We start from the raw sequence: 27,246 nt of genomic DNA on the forward strand, positions 1-27,246 counted from the left end.
ATTGAAATCGGATAAGAACTGCGCACTCTAGAGGCTCAAGAAGTCAAGACCCAAGATCGGTTTATATGGCAGCTATATCAAAACATGGACCGATATGGCCCATTTACAATACCAAGCGACCTACACTAGAAAGAAGTATTTGTGCAAAATTTCAAGCTCCAAGCTTTACTCCTTCGGAAGTTAGCGTGCTTTCGACAGACAGACGGACGGCTAGATCGACATAAAATGTCGCGATGATCAAGAATAAATATACTTTATGGGGTCTCAGACGAATATTTCGAGTAGTTACAAACAGAATGACGAAATTAGTATACCCCCCATCCTATGGTGGAGGGTATAAAAATTATGAATTAAACAAGTTTATAGGCGTTAGATTTGGGCTAAGTCGAATCGTACATACCCTGTACTTGGAGTGCCCTCAACTCTGATCCCGGGCGGAGTCGAAGTCGGAGGTGAAGTATTTAGCAGGAGTCGCAGCTAGCCTGCTCAAGTTCGAACCGGTCTCCAACTCCTGCTCAATAGTCCGACTTAAGCTTTAAAACATTGACTCCGCAGCTCTGCCCGCCACAATGGATCGTATTTGGAAAGCCCCACAATCCCCACAATCTCTTATAAACACACAATTATCATGGATGGGGAAAGTTGAAATCGAAATCCATATAAAAAATTATAAATATCTCATAAAATTAAGTACTGCGCTCATATTAAAAGATCACTTTATAAGTGGGATATATCAGGCTATGGACCAGAGCTTTTCCTGATTTTTTTGAGGTTAGGATTTTCATGCATTAGTATTTGACAGATCACGTGGGATTTCAGACATGGTGTCAAAGAGAAAGATGCTCAGTATGCTTTGACATTTCATCATGAATAGACTTACTAACGAGCAACGCTTGCAAATCATTGAATTTTATTACCAAAATCAGTGTTCGGTTCGAAATGTGTTCATTCACCGTAACGTTGCGTCCAACAGCATCTTTGAAAAAATACGGTCCAATGATTCCACCAGCGTACAAACCACACCAAACAGTGCATTTTTCGGGATGCATGGGCAGTTCTTGAACGGCTTCTGGTTGCTCTTCACTCTAAATGCGGCAATTTTGCTTATTTACGTAGCCATTCAACCAGAAATGAGCCTCATCGCTGAACAAAATTTGTCGATAAAAAAGCGGATTTTCTGCCAACTTTTCTAGGGCCCATTCACTGAAAATGATTTGCAAGCGTTGCTCGTTAGTAAGTCTATTCATGATGAAATGTCAAAGCATACTGAGCATCTTTCTCTTTGACACCATGTCTGAAATCCCACGTGATCTGTCAAATACTAATGCATGAAAATCCTAACCTCAAAAAAATCACCCTTTATATTCGATATTCATGATAGAACTCCACGTGTACAATTTCAACCATCAGCATCTCAGCCATTTTAGAGTGCCCAAGTTTCGGCCTGGCCAAACTTAACACATTTTTACTTTTTATACTAAAATCAAGTTTAATTTCCATGATCATATAAATGTCACAATTTGTTGACATGTTGTTGTTGTTGTTGAAGTGAATTCTATGACTGCATTATCTAAAACACATACGCCGATAATGCCAGTCCTATCTGATGAATGGTTGCTTGTGCACTAAGTAGCGATTGCAATGGTTGTGTATGTGTATGTAGGCCAAGACACTTGTTCTATACGTGTTAATGTGCAACACTGAAAGAAATTCAAGTTGAAATGGAAAATTACTATGAAATTGTATCATAAAGTTGGTATGAAGAATATTTTGTTTTTTGAGTAATTTAAAAGTAATTTATTACTAAACAAGTAAGAGCGTGTAAAGTTCGGCCAGACCGAATCGTATATACTCTCCACCATGGATCGTAATTGTCGAGTTCTTTGGGCGGTATCTCTTTTTGGCAAACAAAGAATAAGAATTGTTATGCTATTGGAGATATATCATGTTATAGTTCGATTCGTATCATAAGTGAATTGAATGTTGAAGACCATAGTAGAAGTCATTGGGTTACATTTCAGTCAATTCGGTTAAAAATTATGCCTTGTAGGGGCTCAAGAAGCATAATCGGGCGATCGGTTTATGTGAAAGCTGTATGAGGCTATAGATCAACTAAGGCCAAGTTAGACACGTATGTTGAAGGTCATTGGAGAAGCCGTTGTAAAAAATTTCAGCAAATTCGGACAAGAATTGCGCCCTCTAGAGGCTTAAGAAGACAAGATCCCAGATCGGTTTATATGGCAGCTACATCAGGTTAAGTACCGATTTAATCCATATTTATAGCAGTTGTTGGAAGTTATAACAAAATACTTTATGCTAAATTTCAACCAAATCGGATAAGAATTGCGCCCTCTAGTGGCTCAAGAAGTCAAGATCCAAGATTGGTTTTTATGGCAGCTTTATCAGGTTATAGACCGATTTCAACCATACTTAGCACAGTTGTAAGAAGTCATAAAAAACCGATTTGATCCATATTTATTGCAGTTGTTGGAAGTCATAACAAAATACTTCATGTTAAATTTCAGCGAAATCGGATAAGAATTGCGACCTCTATTGGCTCAAAAAGTCAAGACCCTAGATCGGTATACAAGGCAGCTATATAAAGTTATGAACCGATTTGAACAATACTTAGCACAGTTATTTGAAGTGATACCAAACACCATGCGCAAAATTTTAGCTAAGTCGGATAAGTATTGCGCCCACTAGTGGCTCATGAATTCAAGACCCAAGATCGGTATATATGGCAGCTATATCAGGATATGAACCGATTGGAACCATACTTAGCACAGTTATTGGAAGTGATACGAAAACATCACGTGCAAAATTTCAGCCAAATCGGATAAGAATTGCGACCGGTGAGTTGTACTTTGCCTACCGATGTCCGAACCTAATATGGTCCATATCGGACTTTATTTTGATATAGCTGTCATATAAAGAGATCTGCTTATTTTTAGTCTTAAGACCAATCTGCCGATTTTCCGAGACCATTTTCAGTTGTTCATACTCAAGTAAAGTTAGGCGATTCGGACCATAAATCAGTTGAATGCTGATATCATTTTATAATATTTCAATTTATTCGGATAAAAATTGAGCCTTGTAGGGGCTCAAGAAGCAAAGTCGGGGGATCGGTTTATATGGAAGTTGTATCAAGCTATAGATCGATTTCGACCATATTGGACACGTATGGGAGAAACCGTTGTACAAAATTTCTGCCAAATCGGATAAGAATTACGGCCTCTAGAGGCTCAAGAAGTCAAGATCCCAGATCGGTTTATGCGGCAGCTATACCAGGTTATGAACCGTACTTAGCACTGTTATTGGAAGTCATAACAAAACACGTCGTGCAAAATTTCAGCGAAATCGGATAAGAATTGCGCCCTCTTGTGGCCCAAGAATTCAAGATTCAATATCGGTTAACATGGCAGCCATACCAGGTTATGAACCGATTGGAACCATATTTAGCACAATAGTTGGAAGTCATATCAAAACATCTCATGCAAAATTTTAGCCAAATCGAATAAGAATTGCGCCCTCTAAAAGCTGTAGAATTGAAAAACCAAGATAGGCTTATATGGCAGCTATACCAGGTTATGAACCTATTGGAACCATACTTAGCACAGTTATTGGAAGTCATGACAAAATACGTCGTGCATAATTTCAGCCAAATCAGATAGGAATTGCGCCCTCTAGAGGCTCAAGTAATCAAGACCCCAGATCGGTTTATACGACAGCTATATCAGAATATCGATCGATTTATACCCTACTTAGCGCAAATGTTGGAAATCATATGAAAAACACTTAGTGCATTTTTTAGTCAAATCGGACGAGGATTGCCCCCTCTAGAGGCTCAAGAAGTCAAGACACAAGATCGATTTATATGGCAGCTATATCGAAACATGAACCGATTTGGCCCATTTATAATCTGACCTACACTAATAAAAAATATTTGTACAAAATTTCAAGTCGCTAACTTTACTCCTTCGAAAGTTTGCGTGCTTTCGACAGACGGACATGGCTAGATGGACTTAAAATGTCATGACAATCAAGAATGTATATACTTTATTGGATCTTAGACGCATATTTCGATGTGTTACAAACAGAATCACGAAATTAGTATACCCCCATCCTATGGTCTATGGTATAAAAAGTGGCTGTATCCATCCTCTTTTATCATAACTCTCCCCTCATCATGCCAAGCTGTCTCAGCCTAAGTCAAACTTAGGCGACTTCAGTAGGTCGTATATCCACCATCGCTTTCAAGCCCGCCTACGGTGTGGGTCTTGAAACTGCCGTTATTCCGACGCAGTTCAGTCTTTTCTCTGTTTTCGAACTCCCTGGTTCAAGTTTTCCCATCAAGGCTTTCCACCACCGCTCTATACGTCAGCAATGATTTCATAATTGCCATACGAGTACACATCTAGTAAGTCATCTTCCGGTTAACCCCCCACTTCGTACCGAACATTCCACTTGTGAGACTGGAGGTCGTTCAGCCCCTTACGTCTTCTTTCTTCCGTATTTCGAATTGAGGACTAGGTAGAAGTATTTCGCCTGCTCCGCAACCGCCCAACTTTTGCCTTCCCTTGCATGTTTTCCACATTCCACAGTGCAACATTAGACATAATCCATTGTTTATTAAGCTCTACTAATTTCTAGGCTTTAGTTGAATTTGTACATTTGTAGAGGTACGCAATAAAAGTCCCGAGGAAAAACGTAGTGACTCAGGTTTAGTGATGGGTTCCAATATAAATTTCTTCAGCACATAGACCAGCAAAGTTTTCATCTCTAGCATGGCAAATTTTTGGCCTGAAATTAGAGAAAACCATCCATTAGGGCTACCAATAATGCTAACAATTTGTCAAAGTCTCACCAATACAATTCCTTTGGCCAGCGCTGAAGGGTATAAAGGCAAAAGGATGTCTATGTTCCACTTGTTGTGGAAAAAATCTTTCGGGCTTAAAGATCTCAGGCTCTTCATAATACTTGGGATTTCTATGTATATCACGTATGTATATGGACACAAAAGTACCCTTTGGCAGTAGAATTTTTTCATCAAACACAATATCCTCAGAACATTGACGACTTATTGCTGGCACCGAAGGATACAAACGTTGTGTCTCCTTTAAAAAGTATTCAAGATATTTAAGACTTGCCAATTGTTGCATATCCAGCTTTGACAGATCATCACCGACATGCTCTTGAATTTCTTGATAGCATTTTTTCTGCATATCTGCATAGTTGGCTAGACACATTAGAACAAAAATCAAATTCATAGAAGTCGTATCGAAGGCTTCGAACATAAAAGTATCAACTTCTTCACAAATACCCGCATGATCTATAAGGCCCTCTCGCTCGGCCCTCAGCAGGCTATCTAACATGGCATAACGTTGCTTGCGATAGATGCTGTGAGGTGTAAAATTAAGACATTAGAATTTCGATTAAGATCAATAATTTTTTTACGAACTTTTTTTCATCTTCTTCGATTTTATTGAACTCTTGAAACTGCAACAGATCTCCCAAAACTTTTCGTCGTTTTTCAATGATGCCTTCGGAAAATGCATGAAGTTTCTTCATGGATTTCACATAATGCTTTCCCGGGCCGAAATGATGATAAATGAAATCAAACGACATTAAGGGGTTCTTTATGCGTTCTATAAAGAATTCCTCAACTTGGGAGATTTGTTTGCGATATTCATCACCATCCGAAAGATCATCCAAATGCACGCCCAAAGCAGTTTCTGAAAAGAGAGTATTATTTGACAAAATTTCCTGTAAAAACTAAATTTGAAGAAAATTTTCCTTAAAAAATTAAATTTTTACTAAATTTGCTATAAATGTACAATGTTTACTACATTTCTTAAAAAAATGAGACTTTTACAAAATGTCATAAAAAATTTTTTTATAAAACTGAAATTTTGTCGAAAATTCATTTCTTTGTAACTCTTTTGTTAAAATTTCATTACATAGATAATTTTGTCAAAAAATTCTTTTTTAAGGATATTTTGTCGAAATTTCGTTTCATAGGAACATAAAGGAGTTCTTTATACGTTCTACTAGCTGATCCGGGCCTGCTCCGCTGCGCCTTCTTTTACTTTATATGGAACAAAATATTTATTTTCGACAATTAAAGATCTTTTAGTGAAATACCATGCTACGAAAATAGTATATCGCTTGACTAACAGTTTAACAATATAAGTGCCTTTATCGGAATCCCATATGATCTTTATTGGTCTACGAATTAAAGTTTGGATGTAAGGTGTACTCAATTCTTAAAATACTTTATTTCAGCCCGATATTCTGATGATGTCTGATTTAGTGGTGTTTTAGGGGGAGAGGTGGTCCCCCCGATACTTGGCTCTGAACAAATATCAGCATCTCTCAAATACCTTTTATTTAAACCCCATATTGCCATTGACTTAAGAAGAGTTTACAGGATGAGGCGCCCCCCAAACACATGGCCCCAAAATAGGTTATCAAATTCGTTTTCTTATCTCAAATAACTTTCATTTGAGACACATAGTGGCATGGACGAAAAATTTTTTCCCTTTGGCGGTGTTTTGGGAAGGGTTGATGCCCTAAATACATGGTCCTACATTTGGATATCAAATTCGTATTCTACTTCCAAATATCTTTATTTGAGCCCCGTATTGCGATGGTCCCTAAAAATTTGCTGTTTATGGGGTATTTTGGGAATGGCTTAGACCCCCTGAAAATTGGTCCCGAAAATAGGTATCAATTTTTGCTCTACCCCCCAATACCTTTCATTTAAGCCCCACATTGTCATGGTCGGTAAATATGCCCGATTTAGGGGTGTTTTGGGGAGTGGGGTGGTCCCCCAAATTCTAAGCCCTGAAAATATATCAGCAACATGCTCTATTCTCATATATCTATATATCATTTATTTGAACACCATACTGCCATTTCCCCTTAAAATTCGATATCAAATTCGTTTTCTAATCTCATTTAAGCTCCTTATTGCAAAAGTCAGCAAATATGTCCGGTTTGGAGTATTGGCCCTAAAAACTATGAATATTTAGTTCCACTCTCTTTAAGACCCAAATTGTCTTGGTGAGCAAATACGTCCTAATTGGGGGTTGTTATGGTGGTGGGACGTCCGCAAGATAGTTGGCCACTAATGTTGATATCAGATACGTGGTGTACTCCGAAATACCTTTAATTTGAGCCCCATATTTCCATAGTCGGTAAACATGACCGGCTTGGGGGGTGTTTTGGGGGATGGGCGGCCACTCAGTGAGTTCGCCTTGAAAGTATATATCGGATTCGTGTTCCACTTTAAAAATCCTCTTATTTGAGCCTCATATTGGAATAGTCAGAAAATACTTACTATTTGGGTGGTGTTGTGGGGGTGGCGTGGCCCCATAGACACTTTTCCCGAATATTGATATCAAATTCGTGATTTACTTCCAAAGACCTTTCATTTGAGCCCCATATTGCTATGGTCGTAAATTTGTCCCCTTTGGCGGATGTTTTTGGTGAGAGGCGGCCTCCCAAACACTTGGTCCCATATTTGGATATCAGATTCGTATTCTGCATTCAAATACCGTTTATTTAAGCCCCATATTCCCACGGTCAGTAAATAAGGCCAGTTTGGGGGTTGTTTTGGGGAAGGGGTGGACCCTCAGAAACGTGGTCCCACATTTGGATTTCAGATTCGTATTCTACTCGCAAATACCTTTCATTTGAGTCCCATATTGCCATGGTCGGTAAATATATCCGATTTAGGGGTGTTTTGGGGCTTCGGGTGGTCCCCCTAGCACTTGGTCCGACTATTGGATGTCAGATACGTTTTCTTATCCCAAATACCTTTCATTTGAGTCCCATATTGTCGTGATTGGTCTAAATATATGTTTGGTAGGTTTTAGGGTCGGGCAGCCCCCCTAGGTGCCCCATCCCAAATTTGGATACCAAATTTTTATTTTTAGGGTACTATATGAGACCCTCACACCACCCATCTCCGAGATCTGGCGTTAGGGTAAGGGGGAGGGTCCGCCCCCTTCAGATATCAAAAAATGTAGTACCCAATTTTCACCACGGGATCATTATGCACCTTCTGTGAAAATTTCAAGAAAATCGGTTCAGCCGTTTCTGAGTCCATAAGGAACACACAAACATACAAATAAACAAACAAATCTACAAACAAACACAAATTGATTTTTATATGTAAGATAAAGAATTCCTCAACTAGGGAGATTTATTTACGACATTCATCACCATGGCGAAAAATCATCCAAATGTAAGCTCAAAACAGTTTGTGAAAAAAGAGAATTATTTCGACAAAGTTTCCTGTGAAAACTAAGTTTTAAAATATAAGGTAGAAATTCGTTTGCAGCCATATTTTCATGTGGAGGTGGCGTCAAGCTCCTGTAGGTGAGCAAGCTGGTTCCGGTCCAAAGGACCGATCGCTGCGGGAACAGGTTAGCCATTGGTTATTACAACGCGTCAATAAACCTCCTTGTCATATCGAGCATCATAGGCACTTAGTATTAGGGCAAGAACCGGTGCCGCTCGGCCTCTCACTGAGACTTTCCGCTCGATACTGCTGATTGTCCGCGACTGCAATTGCAGCTACTCCGAATGGAGCATTCCACTATCCGCAACCATACAGGTCGGACCTCAAAGTTCCAGCCTGTGTGGTGCTCAAAGCTATCCCGTGCCGGGGGAAATTTGCATTTTTATGTGATATTTTGGCAAATATATAATTTTTTTCCGGAAATTTGTCAAAATTTTTTTGCAATGGAAAATTTTATCAAATTGTTAGTTCTTTAGGAAATTTTGGCAAAATTTCATTCTACTAGGAACTTTGATAAAATTTCATATCCATGGAAAATGTAGATTAATATTTTTTATGCACAATTTTTTTCAAAACTGCCAAATTGGAATTGTTTTCAACACTTTTGGGAAATTTTTCCGAAATTTCATTTTTATAGGAAATTTTGTAAATTTTCTTAAGATTATTTTTTTTTTTAATTGGCAAGGTTGTTTACAAATTTTTTGAATAAAGTATTTGACTTCCCTTACCACAAATGTTATTAAGAGTGAAACGAGGAATTAATTCACTCAAGGATATTGTTGCCTTGCAGTCCGAAACCGTTTGTAACCTGCCGTTCAATAGCTCCACAAAAGCCATAGATTCACGTCTAGAGCAAGAAATAAATGATTAAGGAATAAAAATCAATATAAAATATAAATCATGAGTTGAGGTATACTTGAAAACTTCCATAAATTGCAGAAGAATATTGAAATGAAAAGTTGGTGTTAACAATCGTCGGCGATTGTGCCATTTTTTACCTAAAAACATGAAAAGAGAAACATGTAAATTGCAAATTGTAGTTAATCTTAAAGAAGCTTTTTGTCACCCCGAAAAAAGGGTTTGAGATAATTCAAACTGTAGTTAAAGTTGTCAAACTTCTTAGCATTTTAAGGACAAATTTCCTTTGGTGAAATATTTTTTACTTAAAATTAAGGAAATCTTGAATGGTAGTATAATAGATCCTCAACTTTCCAAGAAGGCGTGGAGCCTATTAGAAGCCACCGGCTCTTGCGTAAATACTGAGTGCTTATGATGCTCAATACGACAAGGCCAGTTATTGGCCAATGGCTATCATGTTCCCGCGGCGATCGGTCGTATTAAGCGGAACGAACTTACTCGCCTAAAAGAACAAATGTGGCTACAACAACAACAGAATAAAACACAGGCGCTGTTGGGAAGTGCTTACCCGTTACCCGCCGTAGTTTCGAATATCTCTTATTTTATAATTTGCCAAGATATTTGTGTTTAGATTCTCAATCTAAATACTCATTTTACTGACGATAAAACAATTAGTACAATTTTGTCCCATATTATAGAGGGAAACCCAATGTTATATCATTAACAAGTAAAAGTTCGGCCGGACCGAATCTTTTATACCCTCCACCATAGATCGCATTTGCCGAGTTCTTTGGGCGTTATCTCTTTTAGAGCAAACCAAGAATAATGAATATGAATTGTTATGCTATTGGAGCTATATCAAGTTATAGTTCGATTCGGACCATAAGTGAATTGAATGTTGAAGACCATAGTAGAAGTCATTGGTCAAGTATTTCAGTCCATACGGATAAGAATTGTGCCCTCTAGTGGCTCAAGAATCATAATCGGGAGATCGGTTTATATGGGAGCTGTATCAGGCTATAGATCGATTAAGACCATATCGCATAAGAATTGTGCCCTCGAGAGGCTTAAGAAGTCAAGATCCCAGATCGGTTTATATGGCAGCTATATCAGGTTATGAATCGATTTAAACCATACTTAGCACAGTTATTGGATATCATAACAAACAACTTCGTACAAAATTTCAGTCAAATCGGATAAGAATTGCGCACTCTAGTGGCTCAGTAAGTCAAAATCCAAGATCGATTTATATGGCAGCTATATCAGGTTATGTATCGATTTATATCATACTTAGCACAATAGATGAAAGTCATAACAAAACATTTTATGCAAAATTTTAGCCAAATCGGATGAGAATTGCTCCCTCTAGTGGTTCGAGAATTCAAGATCCAAGATCGATGTGTATGGCAGCTATATCGGGTTATGTACCGATTTAAACCATACTTAACACATTTGTTGGAAGTCAAAACAAAAGACTTCGTGCAAAATTTTAGGCAAATCGGATGAGAATTGCTTCCTCTATTGGCTCAAGAAGTCAAGATCCAAGATCGGTTCACATGGCAACTATATCAGGTTATAGACCGATTTCAACCGTATTCAGCACAGTTGCTGAAAGTGATACCAAAACACTACGTGCAAAATCTCAGCCAAATCGGATAAGAATTGCGCCCTCTAGATGCTCTGGAAATAGCTCCCATATATAACATATATATGGGAGCTATTTCCAGTTCGTCCGATTTTCAGTAATAATGCAATAAAATGGTCATTTGCTAACCGATTCTCTCGATATTTGACAGGAAGGATTTTTTTACGACTCTCGACATTACTGGTGAATTTCATGGAAATCGTTCCAGATTTAGATATAGCTCTCAAATGTATATCGCCCGATTTTCACTCCTAGAGCCACTGCAAGCACATTTATTGACCAATCTTGCCAAAATATTGCACAACGCTTTACTCAACGACTACCACAATGTACATAGAGTTTGGTCAAAATCGGTTCAGATTTAGATATTGCTCCCATGTATATGTTCGTCCGATTTGCAGTAATATTGAAAAAAAGTGGTCTTTTGTTAACCGATTTTCTCATTTCGAAATTCTGCAGGAGGGATTTTCTCTTGACTCGCAATATTACTGGTGAATTTCAGGGAAATCGGTTCAGATTTAGATAAAGCTCTCATATATATGTTCGTCCGATTTTGGGAAATATTACAAAAAAGTCATCATTTGTTATCCGAATCTGTCGAAATTTTACAAGAAGGATTTTCTTATGACTTTCAATATTACTGGTGCATTTCATAGAAATCGGCCCAGATTTAGATATAGCTGTCATATATGTATATCGCCAGATTTTCACCCCAAGAGGCACTGCAAGCGCATTTATTGATCCATCTTGCCAAATTTTTGCAAAACGCTTTCCTCGACAACTACCGCAGTATCTGAGCAGTTTGCTCGAAATCGGTTCAGATTTAGATAAAGCTCTCATATATATGTTCGTCCGATTTTGATAAATATTGCAAATAAGTGGTTATATGTCATCCGATTCTGTCGAAATTATGCAGGAAGGATTTTCTTAGGACTCTCAATATTACTGGTGAATTTCATAGAAGTCGGCCCAGATTTAGATATAGCTCTCATATATGTATATCGCCAGATTTTCACCCCAAGAGGCACTGCAAGCGCATTGTTTAAACAATCTTGCCAAAATTTTGCACAACGCTTTCCTCGACCACTACCACATTATCAGAGAAGCTTGCTCGAAATCGGTTCAGAATTAGATATAGCTCCCATATATCAGATTTTGAGTAATTTGCCATAATGTTGTCATTTGTCAACCGTAGTTTTTACAGTTTGAACATATTTGCTCGCCTAGGTCCATCAAAATTGGTTCAGAATTGGATATAGGTCCCACATTGTACTTATAGGGTAGGTGTAGGGTATTATACAGTCGGCACCGCCCGACTTTTGCCCTTCCTTACTGGTTTTCTCTAAAAGGATGAACATTTCTTTTACCAGAGCTTGTTAAAAGACCCGTTTTTAAAAATGGATGCAAAAAGCTGTATACAAAAGATTTCGACAGCAGACGAGTATCGTTTAGAGCCAATTCAGCATCTTTGGCATCGATGATGTTAAAAACTGGAGTCATTACAAAATATTGTATATAACTTCGTTTGTATTTGGAAGCATAGTCAAGCGAATAGTTATAGAGTTGTTCTGAAAGAAGAAAGAAAAGGTGAACATTAGTTTTGAAATTAAAATAATTAACTATTGGGTTGCCCAAAAAGTAATTGCGGATTTTTTAAAAGAAAGTAAATGCATTTTTAATAAAACTTAGAATGAACTTTAATTAAATATACTTTTTTACACATTTTTTCTAAAGCAAGCTAAAAGTAACAGCTGATAACTGACAGAAGAAAGAATGCAATTACAGAGTCACAAGCTGTGAAAAAATTTGTCAACGCCGACTATATGAAAAATCCACAATTACTTTTTGGACTACCCAATAATTTGATAATATAGTCGGGCATCTTATTCTACGTAGAGTTCCAAAGTTAAATTTTTTTTAATGGTGTGCCACAAGACAATTCTTTTCTTACCCATATTCATGGAAAGCATATCAAAATTACTGCCAAAAATACCGCCTACTTCAGGGGCCACATTCTCTATGGGTGTTCCATCGATTGTTTTAATTCTTCGCGATAATGAGGCGTAAAAATAGTTTCGTTGCAGTTGTCTTAGCCACCAAACGCAACAAAATAATGCAATTGCAGATACGAGTGTAACAAACATTGCAAATGTTTATAGTGAACTAGTTGTAGAGGTTAGACTCATTGTACTATTTATTGTGCACAACAGATCGTTGGCGACTGATTACACTTAACAGTAGCGTACTTTGCATGGCATAGCTGCTAAGGGCCCTTTGGAAGAAAATTAAAATTTACTAAAGTAAAGAAATGATGACATATATTAGAAAAAGAAATTTTCACAGATTGTAAAGCAAACTCTACCACTAGGAGTATCAGTATCTTGTATAATGTAATCTTCTTCTGTCGAGAGGTGGCCTTGTTTGCCAGTTTTATTCTTCGCTTTATCTCAAACCTTGTGTCATTCGTTTCGGTCACCAAAATGCCGAGGTAAATAAAGTTACTGACTATCTCAAAGTTGTGGTTCCCAACTTTCTCCATTTTTATACCCTCCACCATAAGATGGGGGGTATACTAATTTCGTCATTCTGTTTGTAACTACTCGAAATATTCGTCTGAGACCCCATAAAGTATATATATTCTTGATCGTCGTGACATTTTATGTCGATCTAGCCATGTCCGTCCGTCTGTCTGACGAAAGCACGCTAATTTCCGAAGGAGTAAAGCTAGCCGCTTGAAATTTTGCCCAAATACTTCTTATTAGTGTAGGTCGGTTGGTATTGTAAATGGGCCATATCGGTCCATGTTTTGATATAGCTGCCATATAATCCGATCTTGGGTCTTGACTTCTTGAGCCTCTATAGTGCGCAATTCTTATCCGATTGGAACGAAATTTTGCACGACGTGTTTTGTTGTGATATCCAACAAGTAACCGGTTGCCGGTTACTTGCCCAGCGCCCCAACCACATGGGTTATATAGAATCGTACATGCATCCCTCGATGTCGCGAGCCGCTTGCTCCAAGATGCGATGCTCGCCTTCAACCGCCCCTAACCTGAAAACAGGCGCTGATGTTGGCCTTTGGTTATTTGAAGGCGCCAGTATCATTGGCACTCAATATTTCAGTAAGAATCAGTGCCACCAGACCCTTCACTTAAACTCTCCCCTAGAAATCGCTGACTGCACACGGCTGTATTTGCGCCCCTAACCGAGAAACGGACGCTGATGTGGGCCATTAGTTATTTAAAGGCGCCACTACTCGCCTTGTCAATTCGATTATCATTGGCACTCAGTACTTCAGTAAGAGTCAGTGCCACCAGACCCCTCACTCAGACTGTCTTCTAGAAATCGCTGACTGCCTGCGGCTGTATTTGCGCTACTCCGCATACACACGAAGCTTTCCACAGTCCGAAACCTTTGGAAGGTACCGGTAGCTTTCAGCTAAGCTTTCTGTAGTAACAATGAACACCACCCAAATCGGAGCTCAAAGTTCCAGCCCATGTGGTTCTCCCAGTTATCCGGATCGACAAATTTGCAAAATTGAAAAAATTAGCAATCCGATCCCGAACGAAATCCAACGAGCTAGAAACTAACCGTAGTATCGATAGCATCGATATATATTATTAGTGAGTTCACTCGGTGGCCCATTATGGGACCCTAGAGAGAGAGAAAGCGAAGAAAAAAAAGAGAAAATGTGAGACCTTGTACTAGAGAAACCCTAGCGGGGGGTGAAGAACCGACCGCCCTTACGCAAGCATGGACCTATCTACGCCGGAGCCCGTGGCACCCCCCTGTCGGAACCATCCTGTTCCCTCAACAAACCTCAGGAGAGATACCAGAGGTACGTTTGCAAGTTTACCCAGATCACAGAAGAAACGACTCCCCAGAAAGGAGAGCCTACCTCTGTGCAGATTCGGACAGGAACACAGCTAGTGCTCAATAGTCTCCTCCTCATCCTCATCGAGGCAACTCCTACAGAAGTCATTGTGCGGTAAACCAATGCGCGACGCCATGCGGCCTATGGCACAGTGTCCGGTTATGACCCCTGTCAAATTACTCATCGACCTCTTATCGAAAGCCAGCAACTCCCTCGTCCTCCTCTGGTTGATGACCGGCCATAGCGTCCTCGCAGTCCGACAACCATCTACCTAGTCCCACCTCGACGCCGACGCCTCCCTGGCCATCCCATCTACTGTGTTCAGTAGCTCGACAAATGGCACGTAGGCAAGACCGAAGACTGGTCCGCACGACGCAGACGAACCCCTCCTGGCGCACTCGACCGTTCTCTCATTTTCTGGAATCCCCTCATGCCTAGGAACTCATGTCAGCGTCACATCGTGAGCCCGGAGTCTATCCAGGGATTCCAAACAGTCCGCAACGCATCTCGACCCCAAGGCCTTGAGCACCGCCATACTGTGCACATAAGTTCTGAGTTTCGAGGGCGGTAAGCCCCTTGCCAGAATTTCTCTTGCGGCTACTGCAATGGCGCAGACCTCTGCCCGAAATACCGTACACTCGTCCGGCAGTCTCAGAGACATACTGATTTTGATTGCATCAGAGTAGACCCCCCATTCCAGACCCTGACTGCAACTTGGAGCCATCTGTGTAGATCGAGGTCTCATCCTTCACACTCCATTCGTCCCTCTCAGGAAAACGAATCGCGAATGTCCTCACTCCAGTCGGCACTGGTGCCAGATAGTCAGAGATCCTCCTGTCTACCCTCCGTATCCATAACACCCAGAATCGAACTGTGGTCGCAACTATCCTCCTTCAGCATGCTGAGCTCTCTCAGCCTAAGCGCGACCTTGGCGGCGCAGTTCCAAATATAGGCCCCAATTGGCTGCATATCCAACATCGCCTCCAGGCCTGCCTGCGGTGCGGATCTCAGCGCCCCTGTGATCCCGATGCATACCAATTTCTAGATTTTCTCTAACTCCTTAGCAAGCGTCCTCTTCCCTATGACGTCCCACCATACCAGTGCTCCATAGGCTAGTAATGGTCTCATGATGGCCGTATACATCCAATAAATCATCTTGGAAGTCACCCCCACTTAATACCGAACATTCTCCTGCAGGAGTAAAAAGCGCACAGTGCCTTACAGCATCTTTCCTCGGTGTTCCTACTATGCCTAGGTACTTCACTTCCTTCGACAGCCGCAGGGTGATGGGAGTCTGAACTCCGGTGTCTTATATCTACGCGTAAAGAGCACCAACTCCATCTTTCCTGGGTTGGTCCTCAACCCATTTCTTGTAGCCCATCGCGACACCCCCCCTGTTTCTTAGTGGAATGTTCATGGGAAAAATTTGCAATTTTTGCATCGCGACAACCTCCTCAGTGACCCTTCCATGATCTCGCTGATCGTTGACAAAAACTTGCCTCGGACTAGCAGCACGACGTCATCCGCATAAGCGAAATTCCTCGTGCCGTCCCCACCGCGACCCATCGGGATTTCATTAATCACGAGATTCCACAGTATCGGTGAGAACACCCCTGCCGGGGGCGTTCCTCTGGTCACCCGCCTTCTGACCACACAATCTCCCAGGTTTGCATTAATAGTACTGCCATAAAGCATTTTATTTGTCCATTGGTAGATTAAGGGGTGAATCCCCGTGCGATCCAGTCGGGGGACTATCGCTCCAATCTCCACATTATTGAAAGCCCCTTCAATATCCAAGAAGGCCACCTGCTGTACCACCTCATAAAGGGCCGTCTCCACCGACCTGCGTTTGAGGTATGCGTGTTGTGCCCTACTGAAGTTCTCCGGCGTCAGTCCCCCTCTCACCTTCAGGTCAATCAGTCTTTCCAGACTTGCCAGAATTTATATTTGCGGCGACAAGGGGAGAGACAGACGTTTGCTTTATTTATTCTTGTTTCATTGTTTTAAGGTTAGATATAATTGGAGATAATTTTTAAAAATGATAAATCCTCTAATATCTTCTTCTTAGCTTGATTTTTATATCATGAGAACATCGCAACGCAACACCAATAGAGCAACGAATTTCGTCGGGATAAGTGATCGGTTCTAAAATAAAGTTTTTAAGTACCAAAACCATTAAAGTTTTCATTTCCAGCATGGCAAATTTTTCTCCTGGAAATAAATTAAAAAAAAAGAACAAATTAAGTGAAGTTAGTTCTAGTTGGTTAAGTCGGTTATAATTATATATTACATAATTAAAAATAAAGAAAAAAACTTGTAAAATACGTTTTTACTTCCAGGGTCTTACCAATACAACTCCTAAGTCCTGCACTGAAGGGGAAAAAGGCAGACGCTGGGTGATTTTTTCTTTGCTCGGGTAAAAATCTTTCCGGCTTAAAGACTTCCGGCTCTTCATAGTATTTGGCACTTCTGTGTATATCATAGATGTGTATATTGATCTGTGTTCCCTTCGGCAATAGAATGTTCCCCTTGAAGACAGTATCCTCGCTACATTCTCTTGATATATATGGTGCCGTGGGATATAGACGTTGCGACTCTTTCAAAACACAATTGAAATATTGAAGTTTCGCCAAGTTTGCCATGTCCAAGTTGGAAAGATCATCGCTAATATGCTCCTGCATTTCTTCATAACATTTCTGCTGCACCTCGGGATGAAGGGAAAGGTTCATGAAGGCAAAAATCAAGCCTATAGCGGTTGTATCGGAACCTGCTATAACAAAGGTATCGACTTCCTCACAAATGCCTGCATGATCGATTAAACCCTCCTTCTCAGCCCTCAAAAGACTGTCCAACAAGACGTAACGTTGTTTGGAGTAGTGCCTAAAAAATATCTTGAAAACCTGAATCCAGTATTTAAAAAAAGGAAATACGATTCAATTTACATGTCTTCATCATTTGGTATGCTGGAATTTTCTGAAGATTTCTCTAAATCGCTTAGTAGTTTGCGACGTTTTTCTATAATTCCGCTGGAGAAGGCGTGCAACGTTTCCATAGTTTTTAAATAATTTTTACCGGCTCTTGTTTTAAAGTAAATGAAGTCGAAAATCATGATTGGATTAGTGGTGCGCTCAAAAAAAATCTTTTCAATTTTGGCAAAGTGTTGACGATACTCATTACAATCCAGACGATCGTCCAGGTGTACACCCATGGCAGTTTCTACAAAGATTCAGAGGGAAATAAACGTGTGCTGTATAAAACATGTAGAAATCAAAAACCACAAAGTTTCCTATTGGAATGAAACTTTTATAGAGTTTATATACTTATAAATTGCAAGCAACGGAAGGAGAAAACAAGTAAGAGCGTGCTAAGTTCGGCCGGGCCGAATCTTATATACCCTCCACCACGGATATCATTTGTCGAGTTCTTTGCGCGGTATCTATTTTTTGGCAAACAAAAAATGATGATGAAGAACTGTTACAGTATTGGAGCTATATTAAGTTATAATCCGATTCGAACCATAAATGAATTGAATGCTGAATATTGTAAAGTCATTGTGTAATATATCAGTCCATTCGGATAGGAATTGCGCCATAGTGGCTCAAGAAGCAAAATCGCGAAATCGGTTTATATGGGAGCTGTATGAAGCTATAGATCGATTCAGATCATATTGGAAGCGTATGTTGAAGGTCATGGGAGGATTCGTTGTACAAAGTTTCTGCCAAATCTGATGAGATTTGCGCCCTCTAGAGGCTTAAGAATTAAAGATCGAAGATCCGTTTATATGGCAGCTGTATCAGGTTATCAACCGATTTGAACACCACTAGCAAAATAGCAGCCAAATCGGATAAGAATTGCGCCCTCAAAAAGCTGAAGAAGTCAAGACCCAAAATCGGTTTATATGGCACCTATATCAGGTTATGTACCGATTTACGCCATACTAACCACAGTTTTTGGAAGACATAACAAAACACCTCATGCAAAATTTCAGCCAAATCGGATGAGGGTTGCGCCCTCTAGCGGCTCAAGAAGTCAAGATCCAAGATCGGTTTATATGGCAGCTATACCAGGTTATAAAGCGATTTAAACCATACTTAACACAGTTATTGAAAGTTATATCAGAACACCTCGTGCAAAATTATAGCCAAATCGGATGAGAATTGCGCCCTCAAAAAGCTGAAGGAATCAAGACCCAAAATCGGTTTATATGGCAGCTATATCAGGTTATGTACCGATTTACGCCATACTAAGCACAGTTTTTGCAAGACATAACAAAACACCTCATGCAAAATTTCAGCCAAATCGGATGAAGGTTGCGCCCTCTAGCGGCTCAAGAAGTCAAGATCCAAGATCGGTTTTTATGGTAGCTATACCAGGTTATGAACCGATTTAAACCATACTTAACACAGTTATTAAAATTTATATCAGAACACCTCGTGCAAAATTATAGACAAATCGGATGAGAATTGCGCCCTCTAAAAGCTTAAGAAGTCAAAATCCAAGATCGGTCTATGGCAGCTATATGCACTGATTTTGACAATACATAGCACAGTTGTTAAAAGTGATAGCAAAACACCACATGCAAAATGTCAGTCAAATCGGACGAGAATTGCGCCCTCTAGAGACTCAAGAAGTCAAGACCCAAGATCGGTTTATATGACAGCTATATCAATACATGAACCGGTTTGGCCCATTTACAATCCCAACCGACCTACACTAATAAAAGGTATTTGTGCAAAATTTCAAGCGCCTAGCTTTACTCCTTCGAAATTAAGCGAGCTTTCGACAGACAGACGGACGTGGCTAGATCGACTTAAAATGTGACGACGATCAAGAATATATATAGTTTATGGGGTTTAGATACATACTCCTAGGTGTTACAAACAGAATGACGAAATTCGTTTACCCCCATCGTATTGTGGAGGGTATAAAATCAGGGTGGAAAAGTCTTTTAAGCTTAGCCAACTCTCTGAACTGTATGCCGATTGATACCATCCCAACTATGACAGAACAGTGGTATCTAATACAGCTCGACTTATTTATGATGCACCGGGATGATATTGATCCGTTTTTCATTATGTTTTACTGATTAGTACATTTAGGATATCTAGCTGCAGCATGTTTAATTTTGTATCTCACCACAAATGGGATGGGTTTTTAAATTTGATGATTCAATATAACGTTACTTTTAACTTACCACATATATTGTTTAAGGTCAAAATAGGCATTAATTTGTTCAGCAATATTACAGCATTGTTATCTTCAGATTTGAAATGTGTGTTCAAAGTTTCTACAAAATTTAAAGATTCTTGCCTGAAACAAAAAAAAAAAAACTAAAACTAAAGCAAGAATTTCCAATGAGATATATATATATATATATATAGGTATAAGTTAGAACAAGCAAACAAAATGATCAATGTAAACGTTTTCCAAACACACCCTTGGTGTTAGATGAGCAATATGTTGAAATTAAAAGTGGTACATACTCTGAAGAAATCGGTAACGCATTCTAATATCTAAAGAAAAGCAAACCGGGTTTCAAGTCCAAGGACCTTCGTATTTTTTCTTTGTCACAGATATTCAAGGTTCTTTTTTGATGAATTTATTACCACCCAATGCTATGATTTCACAATGGACTGTGTATTTTTAACTGTTTCGTCACTAATTATTGTCACCCTGTGGCAAGACCCCATAACTGATCAGCGTATTATCATAATAATTCGCTAGGAACACGCCCCCGTGATATGCAACATTGTGTGAAGTTGGTTGTTGTTGCTTAAGCTACTATCACACTATATGTCAATTTACATACGATTCATCATTTTTGCTATCACACTTGTATACAGTCGGATCTCGATTATCCGGGAACCTCCATTATCCGGGATGGATAAGATATTTTTGAATTTTTTCATTGCTTCGATTATCCGTAATTATCTTTATTATCCGGGAGTATTAACACATTTATCCATTATCATTCGGCCCGGCCGAACTTTGGATACCCACCACCTCGAGTAATGTAAACCACCTTTCGTTATAATCCGGTGAAAAATTTATAATTTATGCCCTATATCGAAATATGGTCCGATATGGACCAAATTCGTCACGAACATTGAGTGGTCTACTAAGTACAAGCCATTGTTCAGTTTTGTAAAACAAAATATTGGTCTTTTTGGTAGCTATATCCAAATATAGGGCGATTTGAACCATATATGACACGGATGTCGAAAAGCATAACATAAGTCACTGTGTCAAATATTAACGAAATCGGATTATAAATGCGCCTTTTATTGGGTCAAGACCTAACATCGAGATATCGGTCTATATGGCAGCTATATTCAAATCTGAACCGATCTGAGCCAAATTAAAGATGGATGTTGAAGGCCCTAACACAACTCGCTTTCCCAAAATTTCGGCGACATTGGACAATAAATACACCAATTATGGGCCTAAAACCTTAAATCGAGAGATCGGTCCATATTGCAGTTTCATCCAAATCTGGACCGATCTAGGTCAAATTTCCGAAAGAGGTTGAAGGACCTAATACAACTCACTGCCCCAAATGTTGGCGAAATCAGACAATAAATTAACCTTTTATGGGCCCAAGACCTTAAATCGAGAGATCGATCTAAATGGCAGCTATATCCAAATCTGGACCGATCTGGGCCAAATTACAGAAAGATGTTGAGGGACCCAACATAACTCACTGCGGTGTTTTGGTATCTTTTCCAATAACTGTGTTAAGTATGATTCAAATCGGTTAATAGTCTGGCATAGCTGTCATAAAGACCGATCTTGGATCTTGACTTCTTGAGCCAATATAGGGCGCAATTCTCATCCGATTTGGCTGAAATTTTGCATGAGTTATTTTGCTATGACTTCCAATAACTGTGCTAAGTATGGCGCAAATCGGTTCATAATCTGGTATATCTGCCATATAAATCGATCTGGGATCTTAAGATACCGCGCATAGAACTCGACAAATGCGATCCATGGTGAGGGTATATGAGATTCGGCCCGGCCGAGCTTAGCACGCTCTTACTTGTTTATTTTATAATGCGCGTTGACAGCTGTTCGGGAGAAAAGTCGAAAAACCATCACTAACTTGACATAAGCCTATTTCTGAATTCGACTTTTTGCCCCAGCAACTGTCAAAACGCAAATAGTGACAAAGAAAATGAGAACATACTCCGTTGAAAAGGTACTGAGTTCTATAAGCAAAATAGTAGGTCCTGAACTTTTTACCGACATTTCTTAATGATTTTTCGAACATCTCGTAGCTCGAAATCATATTCATTGCTTTCTAATCAAAGAATAGCATAGCAATGAACTGATGACAGTTGAGCAAATGTGTGTTATTATACAAAACACTATGACTGGCTTAGAGGATTTTGATTTCTGATACGCCATGTATCTTCATCAACTCCTTTGTCAAATTGACTAAGGTGCCCTACATATCCAAAAAACTTTTGAGTATGGTGTAGAACACGCTTTTGTTTTGAAAGAGGGCTCAATAAATTCTCTAACCCTCCCTAGTGCAGTAAGAGAGTAGAAAGCCTACTCTACTCCGATGCAAACTAATCATAAGAACAACAGCACATCAACATTGCCAAACTCTCTTTTTGTTATGCACTTGAACATTCTTTGAAAGACACTGCAAGCGCTTTTTATGCTAAGTCCGCATTGACCTACAGTACAGCGACAGTCCGGTTCGTTTGGTTTGTCTGCTTGCGCTTTTTATTTTGATCTTTAAAATCTTTTCGTGATTTTTCGAACATCTTCTAGCTTGGGATCATATTCAATGCTTTCTATTTAAAAAATACTATAGCAGAGAACTTATAAAAGTTGAGCAAGTGTGTGTTATTATTCAACACACTTTGACTGGCTTGGTGGATCATGATTTCTGATACGCCATGTATCTTCATCAACACGCTTCTCTATTTTGATCTTTAAAATCTTTTCGTGATTTTTCGAACATCTCCTGCCTCGAGATCATATTCAATGCTTTCTATTCAAAGAATACGATAGCAATGAACTTATAAAAGTTGAACAAGTGTGTGTTATTATTCAACACACTTTGACTGACTAGGTGGATCATGATCTTACTTTATATTGTAAACGAAATGATGAACGAAAAGCGACCACGTCCTCGTGGAGTTAGTTATGAAGATGACACAAGAAAATTTTACTTACTTGAATATATCCACAAATTGTTGTAGAATATTATAATTAAATGTTGGTAAAAGTAGACGACGTCGGCTGCGCCATTTCTCACCTGAAATGAAATACAACTTCTGATATGATAAATGCTGTTTCTTTTAACACTTCAGAAGAGAAGTTTGTTCTTAATAAAATATCAACATGTTATAAGACATTTCCAGATGTAACCTGTTAAAAATAACCCTACAATCCCATATGATGTTGTGGTCTGGTGGACGGCACATTAAAAATCCGCCTACTATTTAGTCGGGCCTTGCACATTGAGGCTGACACTATCTGATCCATTGAATTTAATGCTAGACTTAATGCCGCCGGACATTGTGCCTAGACAGATTTCTGTGATCACTACCGTAAGGTTAAGGGAATCTTCTTTTGAGAGAGAGTCCTAGATTGATCGATCATATATCAGGAGGGACTTTCATAGTTTAGCTCTATTTTTGAGCTATATAACATGCAGATGTCTTTAGTTTAAAACTCACCATCACTTGTCAGCAAGCCCGTCTGAATAAACGGATGCAAGAACTTGTAACCCAATCCTTTAGAAAGTAGTCGGGGATCGTTTAGTACTAACTCAGCGTCGTTGGCATCGATGATGTTTAAAACCGGAGTCCTTAGGTAATATTGGACGTAATTACGCTTAAACGCTGATGCATTTTGACGAAAATATTCAAATTTTTGTTCTACAATGAAATAAAATCCGATTTTAATGAATGATGTTTAAAGAAAAGATTACTTTGCCTCAGACCTTTAAAATATATGGCATACACTGAAAATGTTTTGGTCCTTTTTTAAGAAAAAAATTGTTTAAGTAAAAATTTCATGTGATGAAATATTTTTTACTTGCTATTAAATGCTTTTTATCTTAAATGGTAGTATAAAAGATGCTAAACTTTTCATCTTACTATTAAAGATAGGTTCGGTAAGGTTAGGTTAAAAAGAGGGTGCAGATATTAATCCGCCCGATGCCACTATGGACATCTAAGCCAGTAATCGGCTTGTAATGCGCTCTAAAAACTATAAAGTAACCTCTAAAAAGAAAATTTTAAGTTTAATTTAAAGAATTCCGTGCTACTTACAAATTCCTTAATTATTTTCAATACCACTCCTCTAAGTTGGTTCATGTGTGGTATTGTGTCCCCACCTAAGTGCCGGTATCTGTTAGACGCAAAAGCCGGGCAATGACAAAGGAAATGTTCTAAAGTCTCATCACCTTCCTCGCATGCCCTATACATGCTATTTGTAGCATCGATTTTACATAAGTGAGCTCGTAGTACTATGTGTCCCTTTATGACACCAATAGCTATATTGACCTCCTTCTTACTTCCTTTCAGTAATAGCCTCGCCTTCTCTAAATCTGGATCCCCCCATAGGATTTTCGCCGTCCTACCGACCATTTCACTGTTCCACAATGTTGCATGCGCATTCGTCGCCCACTCCCTTAACTCGGACTGCGTCGACCCGAAAGGCTTCGGGTTAACCAAATTTACTGACGGAAGTCCTCTGGCCTTCACCGCCAAATCGTCCGCCCTTTCATTTCCCCTTACTCCGTTATGGCCCGGAACCTAATCGATGCGGATTTTGCCATCCTCAGAGAAGGCGTTAATTACCTTCGTATACTGCCAGACTGTTCGTTACCTTACCGTCCTGGTTGTTTTTGCCCATATGGAAATTTTAATGTCGGTAAACATGTTCACACTCGGCGTCCTCGCGTTAACACCACAACACTTTACGCATTCCGTGATCTCCCAGATCTCCGCCTGCAGGACCGTGTTATGGTAAGGCAGTCTAAAACAAATCTCAGTCCCTGGGTTCTCAATGTAGACCCCCTTTGATCCATTCGTGTAACATGATCTTCCAGGTGGGAATACTAGGGTTCCGTCAATACAAGACTGTGCCGATAGCAGCAGTGCGTCGCACTCGACTTCAAGGTTCATCTCAGGTATCCGATCGGAAACCTATTCCCTTCCTTCCAGGTTTCATATCGTCGCTTTGATTATACCGCGATGGTATGAGCTGCTCTCATCCTCAATTCATTCTCCCAACGCCTTTCAGTCTCATAGCCGCAGTGGCTGCCTCACATTTAAACTGTATGTCAATGGGACGGATATCTAGAATAGCCTCCAGTGGACTATCCTCGGATTCAGGCCCCATTTCGAGCCTACGGCCTGTCTATATAGTGCTCAACATCTGTGAGTCTTCTCAGTACGCTCCTGAATGTGACACTTCCAATTCAGTTTCCTTTCCAAGATCACACCTAAGTAATTAACCTTGTCAGATATCGAAGTCTTATTGAGAAAACGTTAAAATGCCCCCCACCCCCGTGGTGCGCCTGGCGCTACTTTCTCCCTTATATTTATGCCATGGGACACACAATTTAACCATCTGTTTATCCAGTCTCTAAGGACCGGGTCCACCCGGTACTGGTCTAAGTATAGGATCCGCCAGGGTGTACGTTTTGGCATCAAAGGATTCTTCTATTTTATGCACAACCTCGGGCAGTCTCCACCGACTTTCCCTTGATATAGGCATGCTGTTTGTATTTGAGCAGTTCGCTGGATGTCCTACTCTTGAACAGGGTGTCCACAATACATTTCATGGTTTTGAGTAAAAAGGACGTAAGGCTTATGGGTCTGTAGGCCTTTGGTGTCGCATAACTTGCCTTGCAGGGCTTGGGTATAAACACCAACCTTGCCTCCTTCCAGGGTTTCGGAGTATATGCAAGTCCTAGGCGCGCTGTGAAAATATTGGCAAGATGATGCGCCAAATAGTCTGCCTCTTTCTGTAGTAACGCCGGAAATATTCCATCAGGCCCGGGTGACTTTAATGGTTTGAAGCTCCTCAAGGATTCCTTCACCATAAATTCCGTAATTATAAACCTTCGATCAACGTCATTATTCCAAGATTCCGGTATCTCCGTGAGGCCCTTCGTATCCAGTAGAAAATGGGTTTTCATCAAAAGCCTCAACAATTCCTCCGTTGTCTCTGCTCTCACTACCATGTCGTATACTAAAGTTTCAGTTTGGACATGGGTTTTTGAAAGAAACTTTTTATCTTAGCGGCGTCATTAATGCTATCGACCTGTTCGCAGAAAAGCTTCTAGGAGGCACGTTTTGCCTCTCTGGTAATCATTTGTATTTGTTGAGCCGTGTGTAATACATATCCCAATAAACTTACTCTTTTTTACGACGTGCTCTACTAAATGGTCTGCGGACCTTTTTCCCAATATTGCGAATCTCCCCGGTCATCCAGGGTTTTTCTTGGGCTGATTTACTTTCCCGAAGAGGAAAACTACCTTCGAAGGATCCCACCAGTGCAGTCGTAATCCTGTTGACATTTTCGTCAATGTCTTCTATGCTTGGACAATCTAAATTATCTTGCCCAAGCCTTCTTCTGAGTAGCCTTCCGAATTTTGTCCAGTTGGTTTTTAACTTATTCCGGAAGCTCATCGGATTCGGGACTGGCAGTGCTATTCTAAATCTAATGTAGCGGTGGTCAGAGAAAGAGTGTTCTATTAAAGATAACAATCCTTTATTAAAATTGGGAATATCGTTGAAGTTATGAAATTAATTCCATAAGTATTTCTATTTGAAAATTAAAAATTTTAGATTTAAGATTGTTAAAAATAAGAGATAGGGCTTTATATGTAAAGAAAGATTCAGGCATTTAGCGACTTAAATTACAAGAAAATGTTGATCGAACATTTATGTGATTTATGAGACAATTCTTGTTTTTACTTACCTGCATCCATAGATAACAACTCGAAATTGCTGCCAAATATGCCCCCAACTTCAAATACTTCCTTGTCTAATGGTGTTCCATCGGTTGTTTTGATTCTCCGCGTAAAAGATGTCAAAGAATAATTTCGATGTAAATTTATAACGCCATACACTGAGTATATAATAAAGACAATCACCAAGAAAATTAGAAACATGGCTGTTTAAAAAGTGTAGCCGCCGATATATAAAGCCATTCGATAGCTTTTATAGTTTATCTACTACTGTATAGTTATGACCCGTGTTATATAGGACAACTTAGGCCAACTCTTTCAAATTAAAGGGCGATCTGTGAGGGTTATCCCGCATTTTATTAAAAAAAAAACTCAAATAGCTATCATTAGCTCACATGTATGAAAAAATTTTTAATATTGCTATCTTGTTGTTAAATAATTATATAGGTGCAATATTTTATACCTTACACCGTGGATTGCATTGGGCAAGTTCGCCAGACCATTTATTTTTAAATGATCTCTTTACTACTAGTCAGTATTGTCTTAACAACGGTAGGATAGCCACCGCAACGTTCAGAGATTTCTGAACACTTCAGGGAATTGCAGAGTAGATGAGCTTG

The 27,246-nt window shown here is 39.5% G+C and overlaps 2 protein-coding genes across 4 annotated transcripts; both read right to left on the minus strand.

Moving 5' to 3' along the window:
- Window positions 1-4,611: 4,611 nt before the first annotated feature.
- On the minus strand, window positions 4,612-12,969 carry LOC106090805 (cytochrome P450 4p1-like). The gene is made up of 7 exons (XM_059369410.1): window positions 12,763-12,969; window positions 12,179-12,379; window positions 9,225-9,306; window positions 9,037-9,155; window positions 5,462-5,735; window positions 4,868-5,400; window positions 4,612-4,803 (listed from the first exon to the last, which is right to left on the minus strand). Exons 1-7 carry the CDS (start codon window positions 12,953-12,955, stop codon window positions 4,643-4,645), a joined length of 1,563 nt encoding a protein of 520 aa, XP_059225393.1. The 5' UTR covers window positions 12,956-12,969; the 3' UTR covers window positions 4,612-4,642.
- Window positions 12,970-16,625: 3,656 nt separating this feature from the next.
- Window positions 16,626-26,654, minus strand: LOC106090789 (cytochrome P450 4p1-like). 3 transcript variants are annotated; one of them, XM_013257091.2, is made up of 7 exons: window positions 26,638-26,654; window positions 23,379-23,579; window positions 22,873-22,954; window positions 19,880-19,995; window positions 17,628-17,901; window positions 17,033-17,565; window positions 16,626-16,896 (listed from the first exon to the last, which is right to left on the minus strand). In XM_013257091.2, the coding sequence occupies exons 1-7, from the start codon at window positions 26,645-26,647 to the stop codon at window positions 16,736-16,738; spliced, it is 1,377 nt and encodes a 458-aa protein (XP_013112545.2). In that variant the 5' UTR covers window positions 26,648-26,654; the 3' UTR covers window positions 16,626-16,735. The 3 variants fall into 3 exon arrangements, with proteins under 3 accessions (XP_013112545.2, XP_059226046.1, XP_059226045.1); XM_059370063.1 differs by lacking the exon at window positions 26,638-26,654 and having other exon boundaries at window positions 22,873-22,970; window positions 23,379-23,461; XM_059370062.1 differs by lacking the exon at window positions 26,638-26,654 and having other exon boundaries at window positions 22,873-22,973; window positions 23,379-23,458.
- Between the last annotated feature and the right edge of the window lie 592 nt (window positions 26,655-27,246).

The sequence above is a fragment of the Stomoxys calcitrans genome, chromosome 5 (assembly GCF_963082655.1).
Source record: "Stomoxys calcitrans chromosome 5, idStoCalc2.1, whole genome shotgun sequence".
Taxonomy (NCBI): Eukaryota; Metazoa; Arthropoda; class Insecta; order Diptera; family Muscidae; genus Stomoxys; species Stomoxys calcitrans.

Excerpts from the sequence above, each read along its gene's own strand:
- LOC106090789 (XM_013257091.2), bottom strand. Across the intron at positions 22,955-23,378 it reads GGGCTTGCTGACAAGTGATG|GTGAGAAATGGCGCAGCCGA; the intron begins GTGAGTTTTAAA and ends ATTTCATTTCAG. Across the intron at positions 16,897-17,032 it reads AGGACTTAGGAGTTGTATTG|GAGAAAAATTTGCCATGCTG; the intron begins GTAAGACCCTGG and ends ATTTATTTCCAG.
- LOC106090805 (XM_059369410.1), bottom strand. The coding sequence starts at position 12,955 with ATGTTTGTTACACTCGTATCTGCAATTGCATTATTTTGTTGCGTTTGG. Across the intron at positions 9,156-9,224 it reads CAATTTATGGAAGTTTTCAA|ACGTGAATCTATGGCTTTTG; the intron begins GTATACCTCAAC and ends TTCTTGCTCTAG. Across the intron at positions 4,804-4,867 it reads TGGCCAAAGGAATTGTATTG|GCCAAAAATTTGCCATGCTA; the intron begins GTGAGACTTTGA and ends CTCTAATTTCAG.